General features: G+C 33.9%; 4 protein-coding genes across 4 annotated transcripts; 3 read left to right on the plus strand and 1 right to left on the minus strand.

The window, feature by feature from the left end:
* Positions 1 to 1,958: 1,958 nt before the first annotated feature.
* On the plus strand, positions 1,959 to 6,986 carry LOC145127267 (putative cyclin-D6-1). The gene is made up of 8 exons (XM_079062491.1): positions 1,959 to 2,126; positions 2,231 to 2,317; positions 2,405 to 2,515; positions 2,604 to 2,799; positions 2,891 to 3,021; positions 3,093 to 3,141; positions 3,254 to 3,497; positions 6,923 to 6,986. The coding sequence occupies exons 1-8, from the start codon at positions 1,959 to 1,961 to the stop codon at positions 6,984 to 6,986; spliced, it is 1,050 nt and encodes a 349-aa protein (XP_078918617.1).
* LOC145123519 (cytochrome b6-f complex iron-sulfur subunit, chloroplastic-like) lies at positions 6,956 to 10,686 on the plus strand. The gene is made up of 5 exons (XM_079058729.1): positions 6,956 to 7,088; positions 7,251 to 7,486; positions 10,015 to 10,132; positions 10,201 to 10,383; positions 10,469 to 10,686. The coding sequence occupies exons 1-5, from the start codon at positions 7,053 to 7,055 to the stop codon at positions 10,568 to 10,570; spliced, it is 675 nt and encodes a 224-aa protein (XP_078914855.1). The 5' UTR covers positions 6,956 to 7,052; the 3' UTR covers positions 10,571 to 10,686.
* Positions 10,687 to 13,617: 2,931 nt separating this feature from the next.
* On the plus strand, positions 13,618 to 15,609 carry LOC145123308 (vesicle-associated protein 4-1-like). The gene is made up of 7 exons (XM_079058523.1): positions 13,618 to 14,164; positions 14,414 to 14,484; positions 14,572 to 14,653; positions 14,735 to 14,853; positions 14,943 to 15,020; positions 15,106 to 15,225; positions 15,389 to 15,609. The coding sequence occupies exons 1-7, from the start codon at positions 13,912 to 13,914 to the stop codon at positions 15,446 to 15,448; spliced, it is 783 nt and encodes a 260-aa protein (XP_078914649.1). The 5' UTR covers positions 13,618 to 13,911; the 3' UTR covers positions 15,449 to 15,609.
* A 698-nt stretch (positions 15,610 to 16,307) lies between these two features.
* On the minus strand, positions 16,308 to 17,531 carry LOC145123312 (membrane lipoprotein lipid attachment site-like protein, putative (DUF1223)). Its single transcript, XM_079058527.1, has 2 exons — positions 16,886 to 17,531; positions 16,308 to 16,817 (listed from the first exon to the last, which is right to left on the minus strand). Exons 1-2 carry the CDS (start codon positions 17,354 to 17,356, stop codon positions 16,458 to 16,460), a joined length of 831 nt encoding a protein of 276 aa, XP_078914653.1. The 5' UTR covers positions 17,357 to 17,531; the 3' UTR covers positions 16,308 to 16,457.
* Between the last annotated feature and the right edge of the window lie 958 nt (positions 17,532 to 18,489).

Genomic DNA, 18,489 nt, shown 5'->3' on the forward strand with positions numbered 1-18,489 from the left:
GCAAAGGACTACGTTTAAAAGACGGTTCATGTCACACCGACATGAGTCGTGTTTGTCCTTTCTCATCTTATATTTGAGCAACATGACTCGTGGTGAAGCTAGACTGAAGAAGGAGCCAACCGTTAAGACTTATTGGACTTTTAGCAAAAAGCATGGGCCATGCTAAAAACACATGGTCAAGACACATGGCATGCTAAAAACACATGGGCAAAAGGCATGGCCATGCTAAAAAACGCATGGCCTTGAGTTAGGCATGTGAGCAGTTACTAAAAGAGGGGAAGACGTCATTTTTATAAACAGACGGTTTTGGGAGCTTTCACTGGCGATTATGGGGAGATTTTTGGGTATTCTTGAAGGCTACTAATCATTTCAAACACTTTTGATTTCCTTTTATAAGCATTAAACATTTCAGTTCCATCTTTATTCTTGTTTGATTTGTTCTTAGTCATGTGTGGCTAAGAAACCATAATTTCTAGTTCTTGTTCAAAACATGTTGATTGCTTGACTTGAAGCATATAATTTGATGTTTGATTTGTGATTCTATTCTAGTGATTATGTTTTTGTTTAAACAAGAATCCTTGAATTTGATTTGTGTTTGATTGGCTACTTTCATGAATTGAATTTTTATGTAATTAATTAACTTTTAGGGCACCTAATCGTTCTATTAATTTAATAATTGGTAACAAACAATAAGTTTTCTTATTGTAAAACATATATCACATGTTTTCATACTTCCGAGCGTATGAGAAGAAATGAACATTGTTGGGAAACTTGTACAAAACTTAATGAAATTTTCAATACAATCTAAGAGCGTGTTTATGTTGAATTAGTAAAGCTAGGTCTAGTCACAGAGCGTGTTTTGGTTAGATAATTTGGCAAACGAGAGGTGTTAGAGCGTGTTAATATCTTTCAGTACCAACTTAGAATAGCAATCATGCATCAAGTCGTAATCAAGTTGAACAACAACATTGAAAACTAGAACTCGAACCTTTCAATCAAATTGTTTACAAGTTTATTTCATTTCTGCATGTTTTTAAAGTAGATTGTTATTTTATTATTTTACTTTTGCAAACAAAAGCCCATTTGTGATCAAAGTACCTTGCGCAAAGAGGTATATATTTTTATTTCGTGTCTCTGTGGTTCGACCCTGCTTGCTTTGTACTATTTTTTAGTGCATTGAAACAGTGTATTTGGAGTCTATTATACCCATATTATTTGTTGGGTTTGACACGCCTAACATTCATTCTAAAGAGAGTGGTTAGTTTGTCTTTTTAAAAAAAATAAAAATAAATAAATAAATAACGTTGGTTATTATTTTTAAAAACATATTAAAATATGGTTAGATTACTCAATTTCCCTAAATTTTAACAATTTAATATAACAAATTAACCATTATTGCTATTTTATCTCGTTTTAAACATTTAATATTATATACTTATCGGTTTTATCTATTTTATTTAAAAACCTTTTATTATAAACTGTAAAATTTGCATAAAATTTTTATGATAAGTATGCAGTATAGAATTTATCAAATTAATATAACAAATTAACCATTATAGCTATTTTATCTCGTTTTAAGCATTTAATAATATAATATTTATCAGTTTTACATAACTTTATTTCAAACCATTTTACTATTTCTGTAAACTTTTCATAAAATGATAAATATGTCATATTAAACCATTTTTATTTTCAGCTTTTAGGGTTAGCCTTTTATACGAGTTCATCTGTTTAAGTTAAATATCAAAATTAAAAAAACGAAACGAGTCAACTCATATGCTATATTCCCGCCTTGGCCTGCATGATTCAAATAACCGCTTTATCCGTACAGATTGAAACGGTTTGAGAAAAGTCAGCGAACACGCGACTTCTTCACTCTCGCGGCAAATCTTCTTGTGATCACGTATATAGTTAGCCCAAAAAACCGAGAAGAAATCAAAATCAAAATCAAAATCAGAATGGAATTCAATCCAACAAATCCATTACTGGTTCGCCACAATACCAGTAATCGAGCTCTAGTCCAGAAGTACTTCGATCTTGAGGTGGATTTCATGGTTGCTCGTGGTTATTCCAAAGAGCAGAGGTTCATCGCAATCAGATCAATCGCAATTTCCAAAATCGAAGAGGTATAATCAATAATGAACTACAATTAAATCAATCGCCATTCATATTACGTTGATTAATTGATGTTCGATATAGTTGATTTCTTAATTTGTTGCTGTACGAACAGTATACATCTGATCAAGTTGATTCGTTCGTGCCTTTTCTTGCTATCACTTATGTCGATCGTTTCCTGTCAACAAACATCAATATACCGGTAATGGTGATATATATTTACTTCAATCAAAGTTATCTTATGGAATCAAAAATTTAGATAAACTTAATTTCAATCTGATCGATGCAGGTGGTTCTACGCGACAAAGGTTTTGAAGAAAATTTGAAGTTATTTGTCTTCTGTTGCGTTTCAATCGCTTGCAAAATACGCTGTTCAGACTTCTCGTTCGTTGAACTTTGGGTTTCTCACTGATCTCTATCTCTGTATATACATATTATATCTATCGTGTATGTATTTTTGATTTTTGATTTATCGATCTAATACACAGAATAAACACAAAATGGCGGAGGTTAGATACGTTCTAGTTATGGAGCTTCAGATCTTAGAAGGTCTACAATGGAAGGTACGACCAGTGACTGCCATAACCTTCATGTATTTCTTCCTTCCTCTGCTTAAGACCGAAGATCCGCAGCAGTTTCTACCAATTTCCACTGTTTCTAACATAATCGTTTCTATCCAAAGAGGTATGTTAGTATGTATTCTGTTTAATCATCGTCTCTGTAACTATTATGAAATTGTTCGATTTGATATTCTAATCCATACATTTTCTTCCAGATGTTAGATTCACAGAATTCAGGCCTTCTACACTTGCAGCTTCATCGATTCTAGTAACTGCCTACAAATTACTTCCCGAACTGTATTCTGAATTCTCACGGAGGATTTCAAGATCTGGATTTGTTCAACAGGTTATATTTCATCTATTCTTATCACCAGATTCACAGAATTCATCCCTCTTCTCACTTCTTTTTGCTCGTAGACTGAACTGGAACAATGCTTCGATGAACTGAAGGAACATGTTATACCAGGTACATTACCTATAACTTTGATCGAACTTCTTCATCTTTCAGAAATTAAAATTCAAAACGAACATTATACAGATATGATCGTAATCTGAAATCTCTTCTTGTATACATGCAGATTATATACTGAATCCTGGGAAATGTCCAGTGATTCTTAAAGAAATTTACAAATGGGGTGTCAAACCAGAAAAAGGAAAGGAACTACTGATTGAAGATTCTTCACCTGATGATCATGAAGATACATCTGAGATTACCACTGAGATTTCAAAAGAAGAAGATAAAGAGGAGATACCTATGAACTTTGATCTCAATTGGGTCGACCCGGAACCCGGACCCATACCCAGACCCGTAAAACAGGAGAGGTACAACCCAATGCAAAAAATTCTTTTCTGTTTTTGGCCCATGATAATGAAATGTTTTGGATTAGAAAATTTGTAGTAAAGAATCCAATTGAACACTTTTGTTACATTCCCACATTAGACCACTATATAGCATCTTTTTTAGGTTTGAATATTGCATTGTGTGTGCCCTAAATAACATGACATTTATTTTAGGGGTATATAAGTAATTTTGTTGATTTTCATTGTGGATGGATATTCGGTTTTTATATATATTTTTTCAAGTCAGGTCTTTTTTATTGGGAGCAGCTCAATATGCTTGGATGAAGGTAAAGATGTCTACATCTCATCTCTATCTCCATCATCCTATTTTGTTATGGAATTTGAGTGTTACTATTCTTCTTGTTATCGTTTGTCTTATTTTTGACTTTGAAGGGTCAAATAATTATTATGTCTAAGAGGGAAACACATAAATAAATGAATCAAAGGATATTTATTTGGTTTAATAGTTTATGGAAGCATTTTTTTTTTCTTTTTCGAAAGATAAGGAACACAAGTTTTTGATCATTTGGTTCGAGAAAATAATTGTGTTAAAATAATATTAATTAAAGGTCAAGACTCGACAAATTGAAATTAAGTTCATTGATTAAAGTAGAATATCAAAATAAAATTCAAGAAACATACAAAATTTTAGGTTAATCGAAATGTACTTTATATATATTTTGGAAGTACTATTTTTTTTTTGTTTTGTTATGTTTCGGAATTTGTTGCATTACGTTTACATTTTAATAGAAATCCACAATCATAAATCTTATTTATAACTTTATTGTTTTCCTAGATCATGTTTCTACTAACTTTAACATATAAAAACCTATTAGTTTCAATATTTTTCTATCATTAACAAATTTAAAAATTTTTGTTTTAAAAAATTGACTAATTAACCTCATCTTTGTGAAATGTTTTATAAATTTCTGTCATTTTTTAAACCGTGTGTAATAATTACAAAAAGTAATGTACTTAACAATACCAATAAATAGATCAATATATTACCCAACTCAAAGTTCAAATTAGTACTAAATTTGTTTTTATCTCATCACACCAAGTTTGATAATACGTAAGTTGGAGGCAAACAATATGAAATTGTATATGGAGACAATACGTTTTTTTTACATACACACCAACAATGTGTATTTTCGATAATGAACATTTGAAAGTTTTTAGCTTTTAACTTTTAAGAAAACTCTAACTAAAATTCATTGTCATACTAGCTTTTAGTTTTTATTTCAAACAAAATATTCCTAATTGTGAGATTTTATAATTTTACATTTCTATTATCATCGAACACTTCTATACAAATAGAAGTTATAATTTTTAGTTACAAACTAATTTTGTCAAACACATTTAATTTCTTGTTATATAGACTTTAAATGTCATAATCAAATCAAAAATAGATATGTCAGGTTTTTTATATGTAAAGGATTGCAAACATATTATATATATGGTTATTAACAAACAATAACAAATCATATGACCATTGCAAATTTAATAGTTAACATTGAAGATTGGCTTGCAAGTCGACTTTTAGTGCAATTGATTGTCCAGTTATTTATTTTATTATTTTTTTTTACAATTATCGCTACGTACATTGATAAACATGATCCTAGTTGCGTTAAGCTTTTTTTGTTTGGAAAGTTAACTTTCCTAACAAGGGTTTCCGGGTTAACTTTCGTATATGTCTAATGTCCTGGACTATGAAGTCACTACAGATGAACTTTCATGATCACATAGGTTGAGCAGTGTCATGATTTGAATATGAATCAATAAGTTATTCACCATATCTTTCATTTGTTTTACCAAATCACCATAACACAAACAGTTTACTTGTGTTAAGTTACAAAACCTATAGAATTTATTAATTGAATATGCATATATTAATTAAAAAAGATAGTTTATCGATGAATCGTACATAGGTCTAGTCGCATAGATTAACTATTTTTTTGGTTTAATAAAAATATTTTAAGGTACTAAAGTATAATTTTTAGTTTAGGTGTCATAAAAATAAGATTTTAAGAACTCTTATATGCATGTATCTACATCCTACGATATCTTTCTTCTTCCCTTTTACCTTTCCTTTTATACACGCTAGAGGTGAGTATTTGGACCTCTGGACCGGGAACCAGACCTCTGGTAAGCCTCAAAAGGTATGGTCCAAGGTCCACCAATTTCTGTAAAACATGTCCGGTCCAAGAGCCGGTCCGGTCCACTCCAGTCCAAATGCTTATTTTTATGTCCAAGAACCGGGAACCATACTTGGAGTACCTGAACCTGGTAAGCCTCATCTGATCCGGTCTAAAGTTCTCCAATTTCTATAAAACCGGTCCGGTCTAAAGTTCACCAATTTCTATAAAACCGGTCCTGTCTAAATGTCACTCCGATCCAAATATTCACCCTAATTGCACATTACAATTCACGAGAGTGTGAAAATGAAGTTAGTTGAGTGGAGACGCATATACCAGGCTTGGAGTAAAGGGCTCACAAGTTCAAAAGTCTTGGACCAACGAATTAGCCCAAAATGTTACCCAATCCATTAAGTATTTTTAATTATTTTTTTGATATAGTAGAGATGTCCAGATTGCTCTTCTTCTATTCATCTCTAACCAAAGCTTTTCCTTATAAATTAAATAGATAGATATTCACTCTTTCTTTCACTCACTAGCAATATGAGATAAATTATAAATATCTCATTGGTTTTTATTTTTATTTTTATTTTTATGCAAGTATCTCATCTCACATCCTCTCTCAAATCTCCTAATCTGGAGTCATTTCTCTTATATAATTTTTTCATTTTAAAAAATTTAAAATCTTGGATGGCATTCTTTAATTCCATCTAAACATTTTATATTATTATTATTATTATTATTATTATTATTATTATTTATCTTCATACCTTTTAAAATGTTGTCTGTTTGCTTTCTAACTCGTTGTAGTGTGATAACTAAACTATCATTAATATCTGTTTAAAAAAATATAATGTAAAATATTGAAAATAATGAAATCTTCATGATCTATGTTTGATATGTTGCAACCGATCAATAGAAATAATATCGATTGTCACATCCTTTCATTTGTCCTTGTGAGCTTTTTACATACGATACATCGTTTATTTAATTATTCTAAGGTTTTTTTACGGGATTTTATGAAAAACCTTTGGTTTCTTTTGTTTTTAACATAATTAAAATTCTAGATTGCCTTTTTTAAACCTAAAATAAAAACCGAAGGGTATTTTATTTTAACCAAACATTTCTACTTTTTATAACGTGTATAAAAACAAACATTTACTTTATAACATGGTATATACATGCAAAATTCACCAAATACCATTTACTGTTGTTAGTTATATTGATAGATATAGATTTTAAAAATTAATATTATATTATTATATATTACAGAGTCACCAACGTGATTTTAATTCGACCTGAATACGTGGATCCTAGTGCCACTCATCTTCCATAGACTGCTCCCAAATTTCATTTTGCACCTTCTTGCTCCCAAATCCAGAGTTAACTCTATTATCCTACCATGGCTGCTCTCACAATTCCTCCGGCCACTTCTCAGGTAAATTAAAATAGAGTTCGATGTTTGAAATTGGAATCAGAGCTCCTATTAGTTACAGGTTCCTAAACTAGATTCCGAGTTCCGACTTCATGTTTAATGGTGCTTGCATTTAATTCTTCTTACATTCAGCTTTCTAATTCAATTCGATTTGAATCTTAACAGTGCTGTTCTAGCAAGAACGGAGTCTTCTCACCGACCAAAGGACTAATGGCGAAATCGACCAGATTTGAAACGGTGGTAACTGAAAAGGGGATGAAGGTGACATGTCAGGCTGCAGCAAGCATTGGCGCCGACGGTGTTTTTGTTATGGAGAGGAGGAAGCTTATGAGCTTGTTGCTATTCGGCGCCATTGGTCTACCCGCCGCCGGCATGTTAGCACCTTATACTGCACGACCTAGGTTTGTTCTCTTCTCACCCTAATTCTTTTGTTCATTTCATCAATTTGTCAGTCGATTTCCTTATAGAAAGTTAGGGAGATATCAATTTTTGTGGAGTGGAGATATTGTTCCGATGCAATTAAGCACTAACACTAGCTCATTGATTATGAATTACAATGGCTGTAAAAGAAATAGCAGGGCAAAGAATTAGTTTTAATTCATGCTAGAAAATTGTTTCATTGTTTCATTCTTTGTTATTTTATGGTATCAAGAGCATAAGATCCATACAAATTTTGCTCATTGGTTGTTCTAGCCTATTCATTCTGCCACACAAAACTTTACATACAATGATAACTCCTATATGGTGATTACAAATTGCATACTATAGAAGGGAAAAACTTCTTTAAGTAATCTTGATCGGTGTTCATGGTTGTTAGAGGAAGAGGTAAACTAGGATATCTCATTGGTGACATACCTCAACCCGACCCTAATGATAAGCAATGTGCTACGTGGGAACTCAATAACTCGATTGTGATGTTGTAACTCATCAATTCAATGAAGATCGATATCTCTTATTCAAGACTTCAATGTGAGTAAATGAAACCTGCTTAGACCTGGGTTGTACGTCCCAAGTATTAGAGATAAAAATGAAACTAAAGGACATCTTTTAATGACCAACCGAGGTGACCTTTCATTACAATTGTTTGAAAGTTTCATGGCATGAACTTGGCATGGAGAGGTTAAAGAACATGTCAAATATAAGATATGTGGAGAAAGAGCAACTCTATGAGTTTTTAACTAGACCAAACCGGGATCTAGATGAGGTATGTTGAAGGATTTTGGGTAGAACACCCTTACAATCAATTGGAGAAGCTTTTGCTAAGTCCATTAGTGGATGGGATAAAAGCAACATAAAAGACAACCGGGGTTTCATTGTTATCAGATGTTTGGTAGGATATGAGAAAAAGTTTCGTAAAGTTATTGTAGAAATTAAGGAAGATAATGTGGTTCAATGCTAGTGCATACAAAGCGGCTGGAGCATTGTTAATGGAGAAGAGAGAGAGTTTGTATTGGAATTGCATCGCTTATATAGAGAATGCTCATAAGTTGATGCAATGGGTGGCACATGGGGTCGTCCAATACAAGCTCTTTCTCTTAATTCTCTGGCAAATATAGCCCTTTTCATCATTTCTTCGCATGTACCTGCAGTAGCATTCGAATAATGCCCTTTGATTTCATGTATTTCAGCAAAAAATCGAAAAGGCTTGTGCTTCCTTTGTTGAAATAAGGATAAAGGGTTTGCTTAGATATTTCTTAGAATCGATTTAGCTAAGTCACCTATTTCTTATACCGGAAAAAGGAACAGTCTATCGGGTTTAGGATTGATCTCTGAGAATGGATCTGATCCATCACGAAGCTCCAACTGATTTGTATACATTAGTATTGTCGGTCACCACTTCAAACCACCATATCTTCCCAAATTTCTACAAGAACTTCATCATGCAACTCGAATGACTTTTGAGCATTCTTTATACAGCCGGATGCATCATTGGTTTTATGACAAAACTATGCCATATTGATTGTTTACCAAAAAATTACGAGACTTTTATTTCTCATATCCGATCAACCATCCGATGACAATGAAACCTGAATTGTCTTTCATGTTGCTTTTGCTGGAAGGAATGTCCAATGTCATTAACTATTGGTAATATTTCTAATAATAACAGGGTCCTTTTGGGTTGCCCTAATGACCTATTTGAGCAATAAGGAAATAGGAGAAAATAAGATTATTGATTTATTATGAATTAATAAATTAATTAAATGGGTTAAATATTAATTAATTAATTTTTAATTAATTGGAATATTCCAGAACCCTCCAAAAAATGATAGGGTACGACTTCACGAAATGATAGGGTACAATTCCATATAAAGATAGAAATTATCCTTAGGTTTTTGAATGGCTTAAGGATTAAGCAGGAGGCTATAAATAGGATGTTAGGGATTAAACTCTGATGCTCCTTGATCCTCCTAAAATCATCCAAACCTCCTATCTCCTTGCCTTAGACGAAAATTATAACCCCTTTCTAGGGTTATAGAATTTTCGAAAACCTCCTCTCTCCTAGGGTTTTCCTGTTTGCTCTTTTGGTGTCTTGGGTGTGAAGCAAAAGAGGGATTCCTACAATCCTACTATTAGGTCATCTCATCCAATCAAAATGGCTGCAACAAGATCTCAATCAAGGAATCAAGAAGATTAAGATCAAGAGGTTCATAATTTACAGTTTTTTTTTCAAAGTAGGTTGCTATAATAGAATAAACCTAGATCTATTAGGGTGCATGTACACATAAGATTTTTTATTTTGTTTCCGCTGCCAAAATCAGTGTGTATAGATGTTAGAAAACCCATAAACTTTTATCTCATCAATCATTCTCTATGACTTATGAGTAGACTAGGACATTTGTTTCCTCGACTATTTCGAAATAAAAATTCCAATTCCTTGAAATGTGAAATGTGTCGATTTTTTAATATTTTATGTGGGGAATTGGAACAGTTCAGGGAGTTGGGAAGGTGGTATTAGCGCTAGGGACGAGATTGGAAACAATATTATTGCATCAGAATGGCTAAACACCCATGCACCTGGTGACAAAACCCTTACTCAAGGCTTAAAGGTATCAAAAACTCTTATAAACTATTTTTTTACAATTGTTCAATAAAAAGGTAAAATTATAATTTATAGGGAGATCCAACATACCTTATTGTGGAGAGCAACAAAAGTATAGCAACATACGGGATAAATGCAGTATGCACTCATCTAGGTTGCATAGTACCATGGAACACAGTTGAAAAGAAATTTATGTGCCCATGCCATGGTTCACAATATGATAATTATGGAAAACTTATTAAAGGTCCTGCTCCTATGGTAAGTATTTAATTTCTCCCTAAACAAATGTACAAGTTTTGATGCATGAGGTACATGTCGCTAATTTATCATCGTGTGTCAACAGTCTTTGGAACTGGCTCGTGTAGAAATAGATGATGACAAAGTGGTGTTTGTTCAGTGGATAGAAACAGATTTTAGAACAGGTGATGCTCCATGGTGGTCATAAAAAGTAAATTAAAGGTGTATTAGTTGTAAATTATTTTATTTGTTGAAATTTTAATTGTATAATTATTTTTAAGATCTTAGATATTAATTAAAAAATAAAACACTAGGGCTTTCTCAGGTGTGACAAAGATAGCTAATCTCATATTTCATATAACTTGCTAAATATGTGTCACAGTCGCACCTTATGTCCATATCCAATAATATCAAATCCATTATAATTTTAATTCTGAAATGCGGAGATTATATCCAATATGTTTTCCGAAAATAATCAAATTGTAAGCAAGAAGTGAGACGTAATGTGAGATGTAAACAAGATATATAGTTATACGTACACAAGGCTCCACAAGTTCATGTGTTATTGTCTTAGGGAATATAAAACTAAGCTTATAAACTAAAATGAGGTAAAAGTTCATGTTTCTTAATTTATAATTATTTTTGTGACACCATTTTGGGTTGGTTGAACAGCTTTCTGAAAGGAATTAAATGGTGAGTGAATTATTAGGCATTAATGTGATATATCCTTGGTGGGGTAGAGGAAGTATCAACTACAACTCACTCTCACCGCCCTAATCAAACAATCAATTATCACATCACTATGCCTTTTTCATATTTAAACATCTAAATTCCCTACACTATTTTTTAATTAAAGGCTAAAAGTTATTCCAAAACAAAAAATTACTGAGCTTGAAATTCAAGACATGCTCTTCGTATGACTGTATTAACAATAAGAAGTTGAGATTCTATAAGTGAAGTTTCAGGTTCAAATATGAAAAAAAAGATATTATGATTTATCTTTTCATATTGACTGTAGTACTATACTAGTTGACTTAGGCATACTTATCCTGTCGGTTTGTGTTTGGATACACACATCCAAAAAACCATTGTCCGTTTTTATAAATTTGGATAAAATTTAGAAAAAAAAAAAACGATTCAAAACAATAAATATGCTAAAACAAAATAAAAACTAATATAGATCCAAAGTATTATCTATCTACATGTATTTATTACGTGTACCAACTAACCGGTCTCATGACATGTGTCTAGGAAGATATTTGAGTTGGCACTTTCATCGGCAATTTTAAACTTATTTATTCAGTAACATTCCATCTGTTGGTAAATATGTATCTCAAATGGTTTGAAGTCAATGAAAATATATTCAACTGTTTACGATTGTTAAGGTGATTATTTAAAAAAGAATTGGACAATTATTTAAAAATATAATTACTTATAAACTTATTTTAAGTATATTCGTTATTTATAAAATTCAAATAGAAAAAAATACACAAATATGTTAAAAGATCCATCCAAGCTCATTTGATCTATCCTAAAAAAATGTTACTTTCGTAATATTATATAACCCGTCCAACTTCGCCATTTTTAAAGTGTTATTAGACTACTTTTAAATAGCGAATTAAGTACAACAAACATATTTTCACTTAATTTTATTTCAAAAAAGTATAACTTTAAAATCTTTATATTTTACAACATTAATTATATAAAAAGGTAAAGAGAAAAACTACCTGCGCTGACGCTTACGTGGGGGTGGTTTCAGCCTTTTTGCTGATTCGGTATTATTGTTGACTACGTGGCATTAGATGGTTGCGTAGTCATTAAAAGGATATGGGCTAATTGGTTAATTATGAAGCCGAGTTTAATCATGTAGTCTCCACTTCAAACAGCTAGGATACACACCTACTTGCTATATTGAATTAAATTCCTACACAATACTTTCCATAAATTTCAGTTCACCTCCTGTTATAGTTTTCTATATACATATACGCCCTACACATTAATATTTTTATCTCCTAAGCCATCTCTTAACTTAATTATAACAATGATGTCCAAGCCTCGAAGGACAAGGGTAACCCGACTAACTATAGCCAAAAATCAGTAACCGTTCTGTTTAAAAGGTAAGTATCTTTTTTAATATATATGATCTTTATGTAAAGTATTTGAACTACTTCTCAACAAAAAGAAAACTGATTAAGAAAACTGATTGAATTTATACATATCAAATTGTTGTTTCTTATTAACAAAAAAACAAAAAGATATAAATATGAGATGATCACTACATTAACCCTGTCAAATCTATTGATAAAAAAGTCATATAGGTAAAATATAAGAAAATAGATATAAAGAAACATGAGGAACGAGTTAAGATCCACTAATAACGTATTTCTTAGATTAAAGAAAAAGGGCCGGACGGACATAAGTCAGCCGGAAGGCACATCAGTAAGATAACCGATCTGCAAGTCGATCTCGCCACCACCCACAAATCACTGATGTATAATGATCATAAGGTAGGGGTCGAACTTAATTAGTCAGGGAGCATCACAACAGACGATGTGTTGACCACGTAGCTATCAGTCAATCAAATCAGTCCAAATTACTTTGTGTCTCATCACCCTTTAACTCTCGGATATCCAAGTCCGACGACAAGGTCATCTCCTATATGAGGTAATGGAAATATCGTCAGAAGTATCTATCTTTTGCATCTCAATTATATTCACTATCAATATACACCCACCCCGACTACATACTAACTTAGTCATCGGACAGGTTTCAGGTTCCACTCGGAATCACACTAACTAGTCTTGTTGTGATCCAGATCCAGAGTTCTGGTTGACCTCCTTACTTTCAAGACTTGGGATAGAAAGGAAGAAGATCTAGGATCCAACATTCACCTAAGTTATATTCTAAACCTCGAGACCTCCTAAATCATTCAATTTAGAATCATACAAAAAATATACATAAGTGATCAACCTAATCTGTTACTTGTCTAATCTCAACATGTAATAACATATATTATAATATTATCTATTCTCACTTATTACTTAACTTGTTCAAGCCTATTTTCAGCATCTAGTTAGATACTTGGATAAAAAAAATTTAGATTATAAGATTAATAATATCTCAAATCATTATTATTTTTAAATAAAATTAAGTTAGGGGTAGTTTGTAATGATGGAGAAACCCAAGGGAGAAACTTGCAAGGTTTAAAACTTAGAAAGTAATATGTGAATGAACAGGCATAATTTCATTTGTCAGGAAAGGCCATTTCAGTACAGAGGTACAAACAGACCAGCCATTAGAGACAGAGCTCAAGTTCCGGATACTTGCAAGACGAGCACCAAAGTGTGAGGAGGACGGACATCAAGCAGAAGTTAAATTCAATTCCACACATTTCAAGTCCGATATCGTCATTTCCACTTTTCATATGGATCAAAGAGCGTAAGCCGTTACTTTGCCGGAATATTTTAATTCCGTCAACCGGAGTTCTTATTCCTTACTTGTGTGGTGTGAGCTGTTACAAATAAGGAGAACTGTTGCAATAAGTTAGTCATGTCTATCGCTGATCACCGCCGTTCCCATTCAGATGGAAAGCCCTGGCGACTATGTCCGTTTTGGCAATCTGGAACACCTTCTTCGTCGTTTTCATCGACGCGGAATCTTCAATTTCAAAGTCAGAAAAGCCATGAAAATGGCGTCGAATCAAACCGTCGGACTTCCAATAAGGTATCCTCGGTGGCGAAATCGCTCCTACCAGCTAGGCGTAGACTCCGCCTTGATCCGGCTAACAACCTTTATTTTCCTTGTGAGTAATCGTTTTAAGTTTTCATGTCAGCTGAATCGTTTCTCATCTTATCGTTCGTAATTAATAAAGTCTCTGTTCTCTGTTTTTACTGACTAAATCGTTCACATTGATTATGTTCGTTTCCATATCGGTGATGATATTTCCTCCTAAACGATGTTCCTGAAAATCACTAGGCAAAATCATGTATTGATTTACAACGATTTGATGAGATGATGTCTGACTGTTTTACTTTGATTTTTGTTGTTGAAGATGAACCTGGTAAACAGGTGAGAAGTGCTGTTCGAATCAAGAACCATAGCAGCTCTCATGTCGCTTTTAAGGTATCTCACCTAATTTATGCTTTGATTTAGACCTAATCTGATGTAATTGTTCAACAAGATCTTAATCTGATGGATTAATGTCATCAGTTTCAAACTACTGCACCAAAGAGCTGTTACATGCGACCTCCTGGTGGTATTCTAGCACCTGGAGAAACCATTATTGCTACAGGTAAGGATCTATCTTCCTTCTTCCTACTTCTTTCTTCATTTATGTCATCATGTGTTCTTCACTGACATAAATTAATGACAGTTTTCAAGTTTGTTGAGCAACCTGAGAAAAACGAAAAACAACTAAACCAAAGGAGTAAAGTTAAGTTCAAGATCATGAGCCTCAAAGTGAAAGAAGGAACAGATTATGTGCCCGAATTGGTAACTTTTCTTTTTTCCCTTTAAATAATCAAAATCTGTTCAAACAAAACAAAGATTCAACAATCAATAATCTGTTCTTCATCTTACAGTTTGATGAACAAAAGGATGAAGTAGTTGTTGAGCGAATTTTACGTGTTATCTTCTTGAATGCAGAACGTCCTACCCCTGTAAGTTTGTTATGTTCTGTTATATATAATTAATGAATTAATGACATCATAATATAAAACTGACATGAAGATTTGATGTATTTAGGCATTGGAAAAACTAAAACATCAGTTGGCTGAAGCTGAAGCTGAATTAGAGATACGAAAAAAGCCTCAAGTGGACACATCTCCAAAAGTTGTTGGCCAAGGGATGGTTATAGACGAGTGGGTAAGTTGAAATTACAATCACAGCCCTTGGATCAAATTCATCTAATGGCCACCATTTTGCAAATCAAATTTGATCCAAGAGTTATTTTTTAGGTTCTCATATTTTTTGAGTTCTCATTAGCACATATTGATTTCTAACTATTGTTATTTGATCTCCTATGTAGAAAGAAAGAAGGGAGAAATACCTTGCTCGACAACAGGTTGAGGGTGTAGATTTGTCATAAAGATTTTTGTAATGTGTTGTAAATTTCATTAGTAAGAAGCGTCCTCGTGGGTTTTAAGTTTTAACTAGTGACCAAATTCTTTTCAATAAGTTTTGTGTAATTCTATGCTTGAACATCATGTTGTATAAATAAACCATTTACATCATCTTAAATACTAATTAACTATCTATTTGAACTAGAGTTTTCCCACAAGGAGACGTCACATAAATGTAAACAATTCGAGAAAACATATTCTGGTTATTTATAAGGAGGATTCCTATTTAATTTGTTCTAAATGAGAACAAAATACGAAAAAGACTATACATCACGGTGGTTGTACGGATACACTCAACAACGTCCATAAGACCATACTCGATTACGACATACCAGCATGGAACCTCCCTCACCAATGAGACAATAAACCCTACATTTCCTCAATTGCTTTATCATACGACACAACCTTTTCTAACTCTATATAAACCTCCAATCAGATTTCCATCTTCAAAAAAGCTCTCTCTCTCTACCTCATAGTTTCAAGAATTCGCAGAAATGAAGCTTGTAGACAAAGCTTGCATCATCGTTACATTGGGAGCTATAATAGGAATACGCCATCACTCATTCAGATCCAAATCCCACACCTTTTGGCAACTACTTGCTCCACCGGTGTCCCAACTCAGCCTATCTCTGGTGTCACAACACCCATCCGGCAACATCTCCGGCAGAGCAACAAAGAGTAGTAAAGATGCCGAAGAACCATTGAGGACTATTACCTATTTGAGCTTCTGGGGTCCCTACCAATAATAACAAGAATCAAGAATCTACTCTTCCATTTTGTTATTAGCCTTTGTGCCTATTAATTTCGAGTTTATATATAGAAATATGTTACGAAAACAGAAACCCAGATGGTGGTTTGTTCTATATGTTGGTAATTCATAAGATTTAAGCACTCAAAATTTCACAAATATGATCAAACTATTCTACAATTCAATCAATTAAAACAAGCACAACAATGGCAGAAAGAAAATTTGAATCAGAGATTGGCTGGTAGTTGAATACGTTGAGAACCAAAAATATGATGAGATCCATGTTGCTGAACAAACACTACGATTCCGCATTTGGCGCTGTTGAAACCTTCCCAAACCCCAAAATCGAGTGTTCCTGTAATCGGCTTCTTCGGAGGTAGCTTGTCGCCGGAGCAGAGCTTTCCGAGCTTTCTAACGACGAAATCATTGGCTAGAATTCGGTCTTTGTTGTCGCCGTTCCGGCAGTCGGTAACGAGCCCGCTTTCGTACAGTGCCACCATGATGTCTGCTCCGCCGTCTAATTTGGCGCGTAACGCGCCTTTCAGGGTGACCTGCAAGGATTCCGGTGTACGCCTCTCGAATGTCGCCTAAAGAGTAAATCAACGATTAGATTTTTGAATTATCCTAATTTGGACGTGTTGATTCAAGAGATTACCTGGAACGCTGGCGGGGGGTATCTGGTTGCGGAGGTGATCGCGGAGATTAGACCCTCCTCGTCGTTTCCGATGCACTGACTCCTCCCCTGAACCACCACCTGCGGCGTAAACATGGTGTCGAGATTCAACGACTCTACATACTCCTTTTGTCTCACTGTCCACTGGCTCGACCCAAACGGATCCTTCCATCCGTTATAATCCCAGTAATCAACATGGTACGCCATTAATATCACCGGAACTTCAAGATTGAAATCTCCCCTACCTATCCTCGAGAACAGAAGCTCCGCCTCCGGCGATGTGGCGCATCCTTGGGATGAGAACAGCTCCACCACCACCGGTCCTCCTCTTTTTAACTCATCGGCCGTCAATTCGTCCGCGGCGGCGTCATGTGTTGCGGTTGACTTGTTGATATCAGAAGAGGAGGTTTTGGAGGAGCGTTTGGAGAAGCAGGCGAAGAGGCTACGCCCCATTGTTGGTGTCTCAGTCTTCTCCGGCGATAAGGTTGTGATCGGAGAGATTAACGATTACTTAAGCCTCAAAAATTCTTTTGGTTTTTAGTTCTTCGAAGAACGAAGAATCTTGGAAACGGGTATGGTGGTGGGAAGGGAAAGTTGGCGAACAAAATGGTGACAGATACCAAAATTGGTGGAGTATTTTTTTTTGTATGTAAGAAATTACAGAGATTTTCCAGGATAAAAAGTGCTTAATCCAGAAGAATGTAGGGATTAAATAAAGAGAATACAAGTTGTTATTGAAAAGTTAGTGTGGATTATGATTTTTTTGGTCTGGAAGAATGAAAGAATAAGTCGGTGACACGTAGGTGGGAGATGACCATCTGTAATTCGGTGAGATCTGGTGGGTGGTCCCACCTCCACCGTCTATTGGATGGAACGTCTGTTCCTCAAAACTCAAAAGCATGGAATACTCCTTATAATAAATATTAAGCATTGAAATGAAAATAACTGTAGCTTGAGAATTTATAAATGCCAAATTCAATTAAAAACATTTCAAAATTCACAAAAAAATGATACTAGAAAATACAGAAAGTTCATGTGTTCTAGAGGTGGAAGCAATCTTTTATATAAGAACCGTAAGATTCAATTTTGATGAACCCCCTCTTATGCAAGGAAGAAAATAAAGAGAATAACACAGGAAGAGAAGCTGTTTTGTTTAAACCTTATAAACTCTTATTTAAGAAACATAAAATACGATTACATCTATCTATTTATACGAAACAAAAAAACTCCCTGGTGAATAAGAAATCAACTACTCTCCAAATTAAACTCTAAAACAATAAAATAAAACTTAAATATCTAACTTTCCTAAAATGCCCCTTGACTTAATGCCCGATTAACCCAACAATCACCCCCTTAATCAGATTGGTCATACCACTCGTTAATAGTAGTGTTGAATCACCGTCTTCCCGAACCATCCCGACTTTTCCCGGACACCCGACCTCCACCTCGGCAACGTCCAAAGTCATATGTACCATTTTGATTGTTCACAACACACGTAACATGTAACATGGCATCCCGTTGGACACGTTCATTACCATCTCAACTTTTTCCGGATCGACAACCTCTTCCTTGGCTACACCCAAAGC

The sequence above is a fragment of the Lactuca virosa genome, chromosome 7, assembly GCF_052849685.1.
Source record: "Lactuca virosa cultivar CGN04683 chromosome 7, Lactuca_virosa_CGN04683_v6, whole genome shotgun sequence".
NCBI lineage: Eukaryota > Viridiplantae > Streptophyta > Magnoliopsida > Asterales > Asteraceae > Lactuca > Lactuca virosa.

Coding starts and splice junctions, on each gene's coding strand:
- LOC145127267 (XM_079062491.1), top strand. CDS start 1,959: ATGGAATTCAATCCAACAAATCCATTACTGGTTCGCCACAATACCAGT. Junction 2,127..2,230: donor CAATTTCCAAAATCGAAGAG/GTATAATCAATA, acceptor CTGTACGAACAG/TATACATCTGATCAAGTTGA. Junction 2,800..2,890: donor AATCGTTTCTATCCAAAGAG/GTATGTTAGTAT, acceptor ATTTTCTTCCAG/ATGTTAGATTCACAGAATTC.
- LOC145123519 (XM_079058729.1), top strand. CDS start 7,053: ATGGCTGCTCTCACAATTCCTCCGGCCACTTCTCAG. Junction 7,487..10,014: donor CCTTATACTGCACGACCTAG/GTTTGTTCTCTT, acceptor GAATTGGAACAG/TTCAGGGAGTTGGGAAGGTG. Junction 10,133..10,200: donor CCCTTACTCAAGGCTTAAAG/GTATCAAAAACT, acceptor TATAATTTATAG/GGAGATCCAACATACCTTAT.
- LOC145123308 (XM_079058523.1), top strand. CDS start 13,912: ATGTCTATCGCTGATCACCGCCGTTCCCATTCAGATGGAAAGCCCTGG. Junction 14,165..14,413: donor TAACAACCTTTATTTTCCTT/GTGAGTAATCGT, acceptor TTGTTGTTGAAG/ATGAACCTGGTAAACAGGTG. Junction 15,226..15,388: donor GGATGGTTATAGACGAGTGG/GTAAGTTGAAAT, acceptor TCTCCTATGTAG/AAAGAAAGAAGGGAGAAATA.
- LOC145123312 (XM_079058527.1), bottom strand. CDS start 17,356: ATGGGGCGTAGCCTCTTCGCCTGCTTCTCCAAACGCTCCTCCAAAACC. Junction 16,818..16,885: donor ACCCCCCGCCAGCGTTCCAG/GTAATCTCTTGA, acceptor TTTACTCTTTAG/GCGACATTCGAGAGGCGTAC.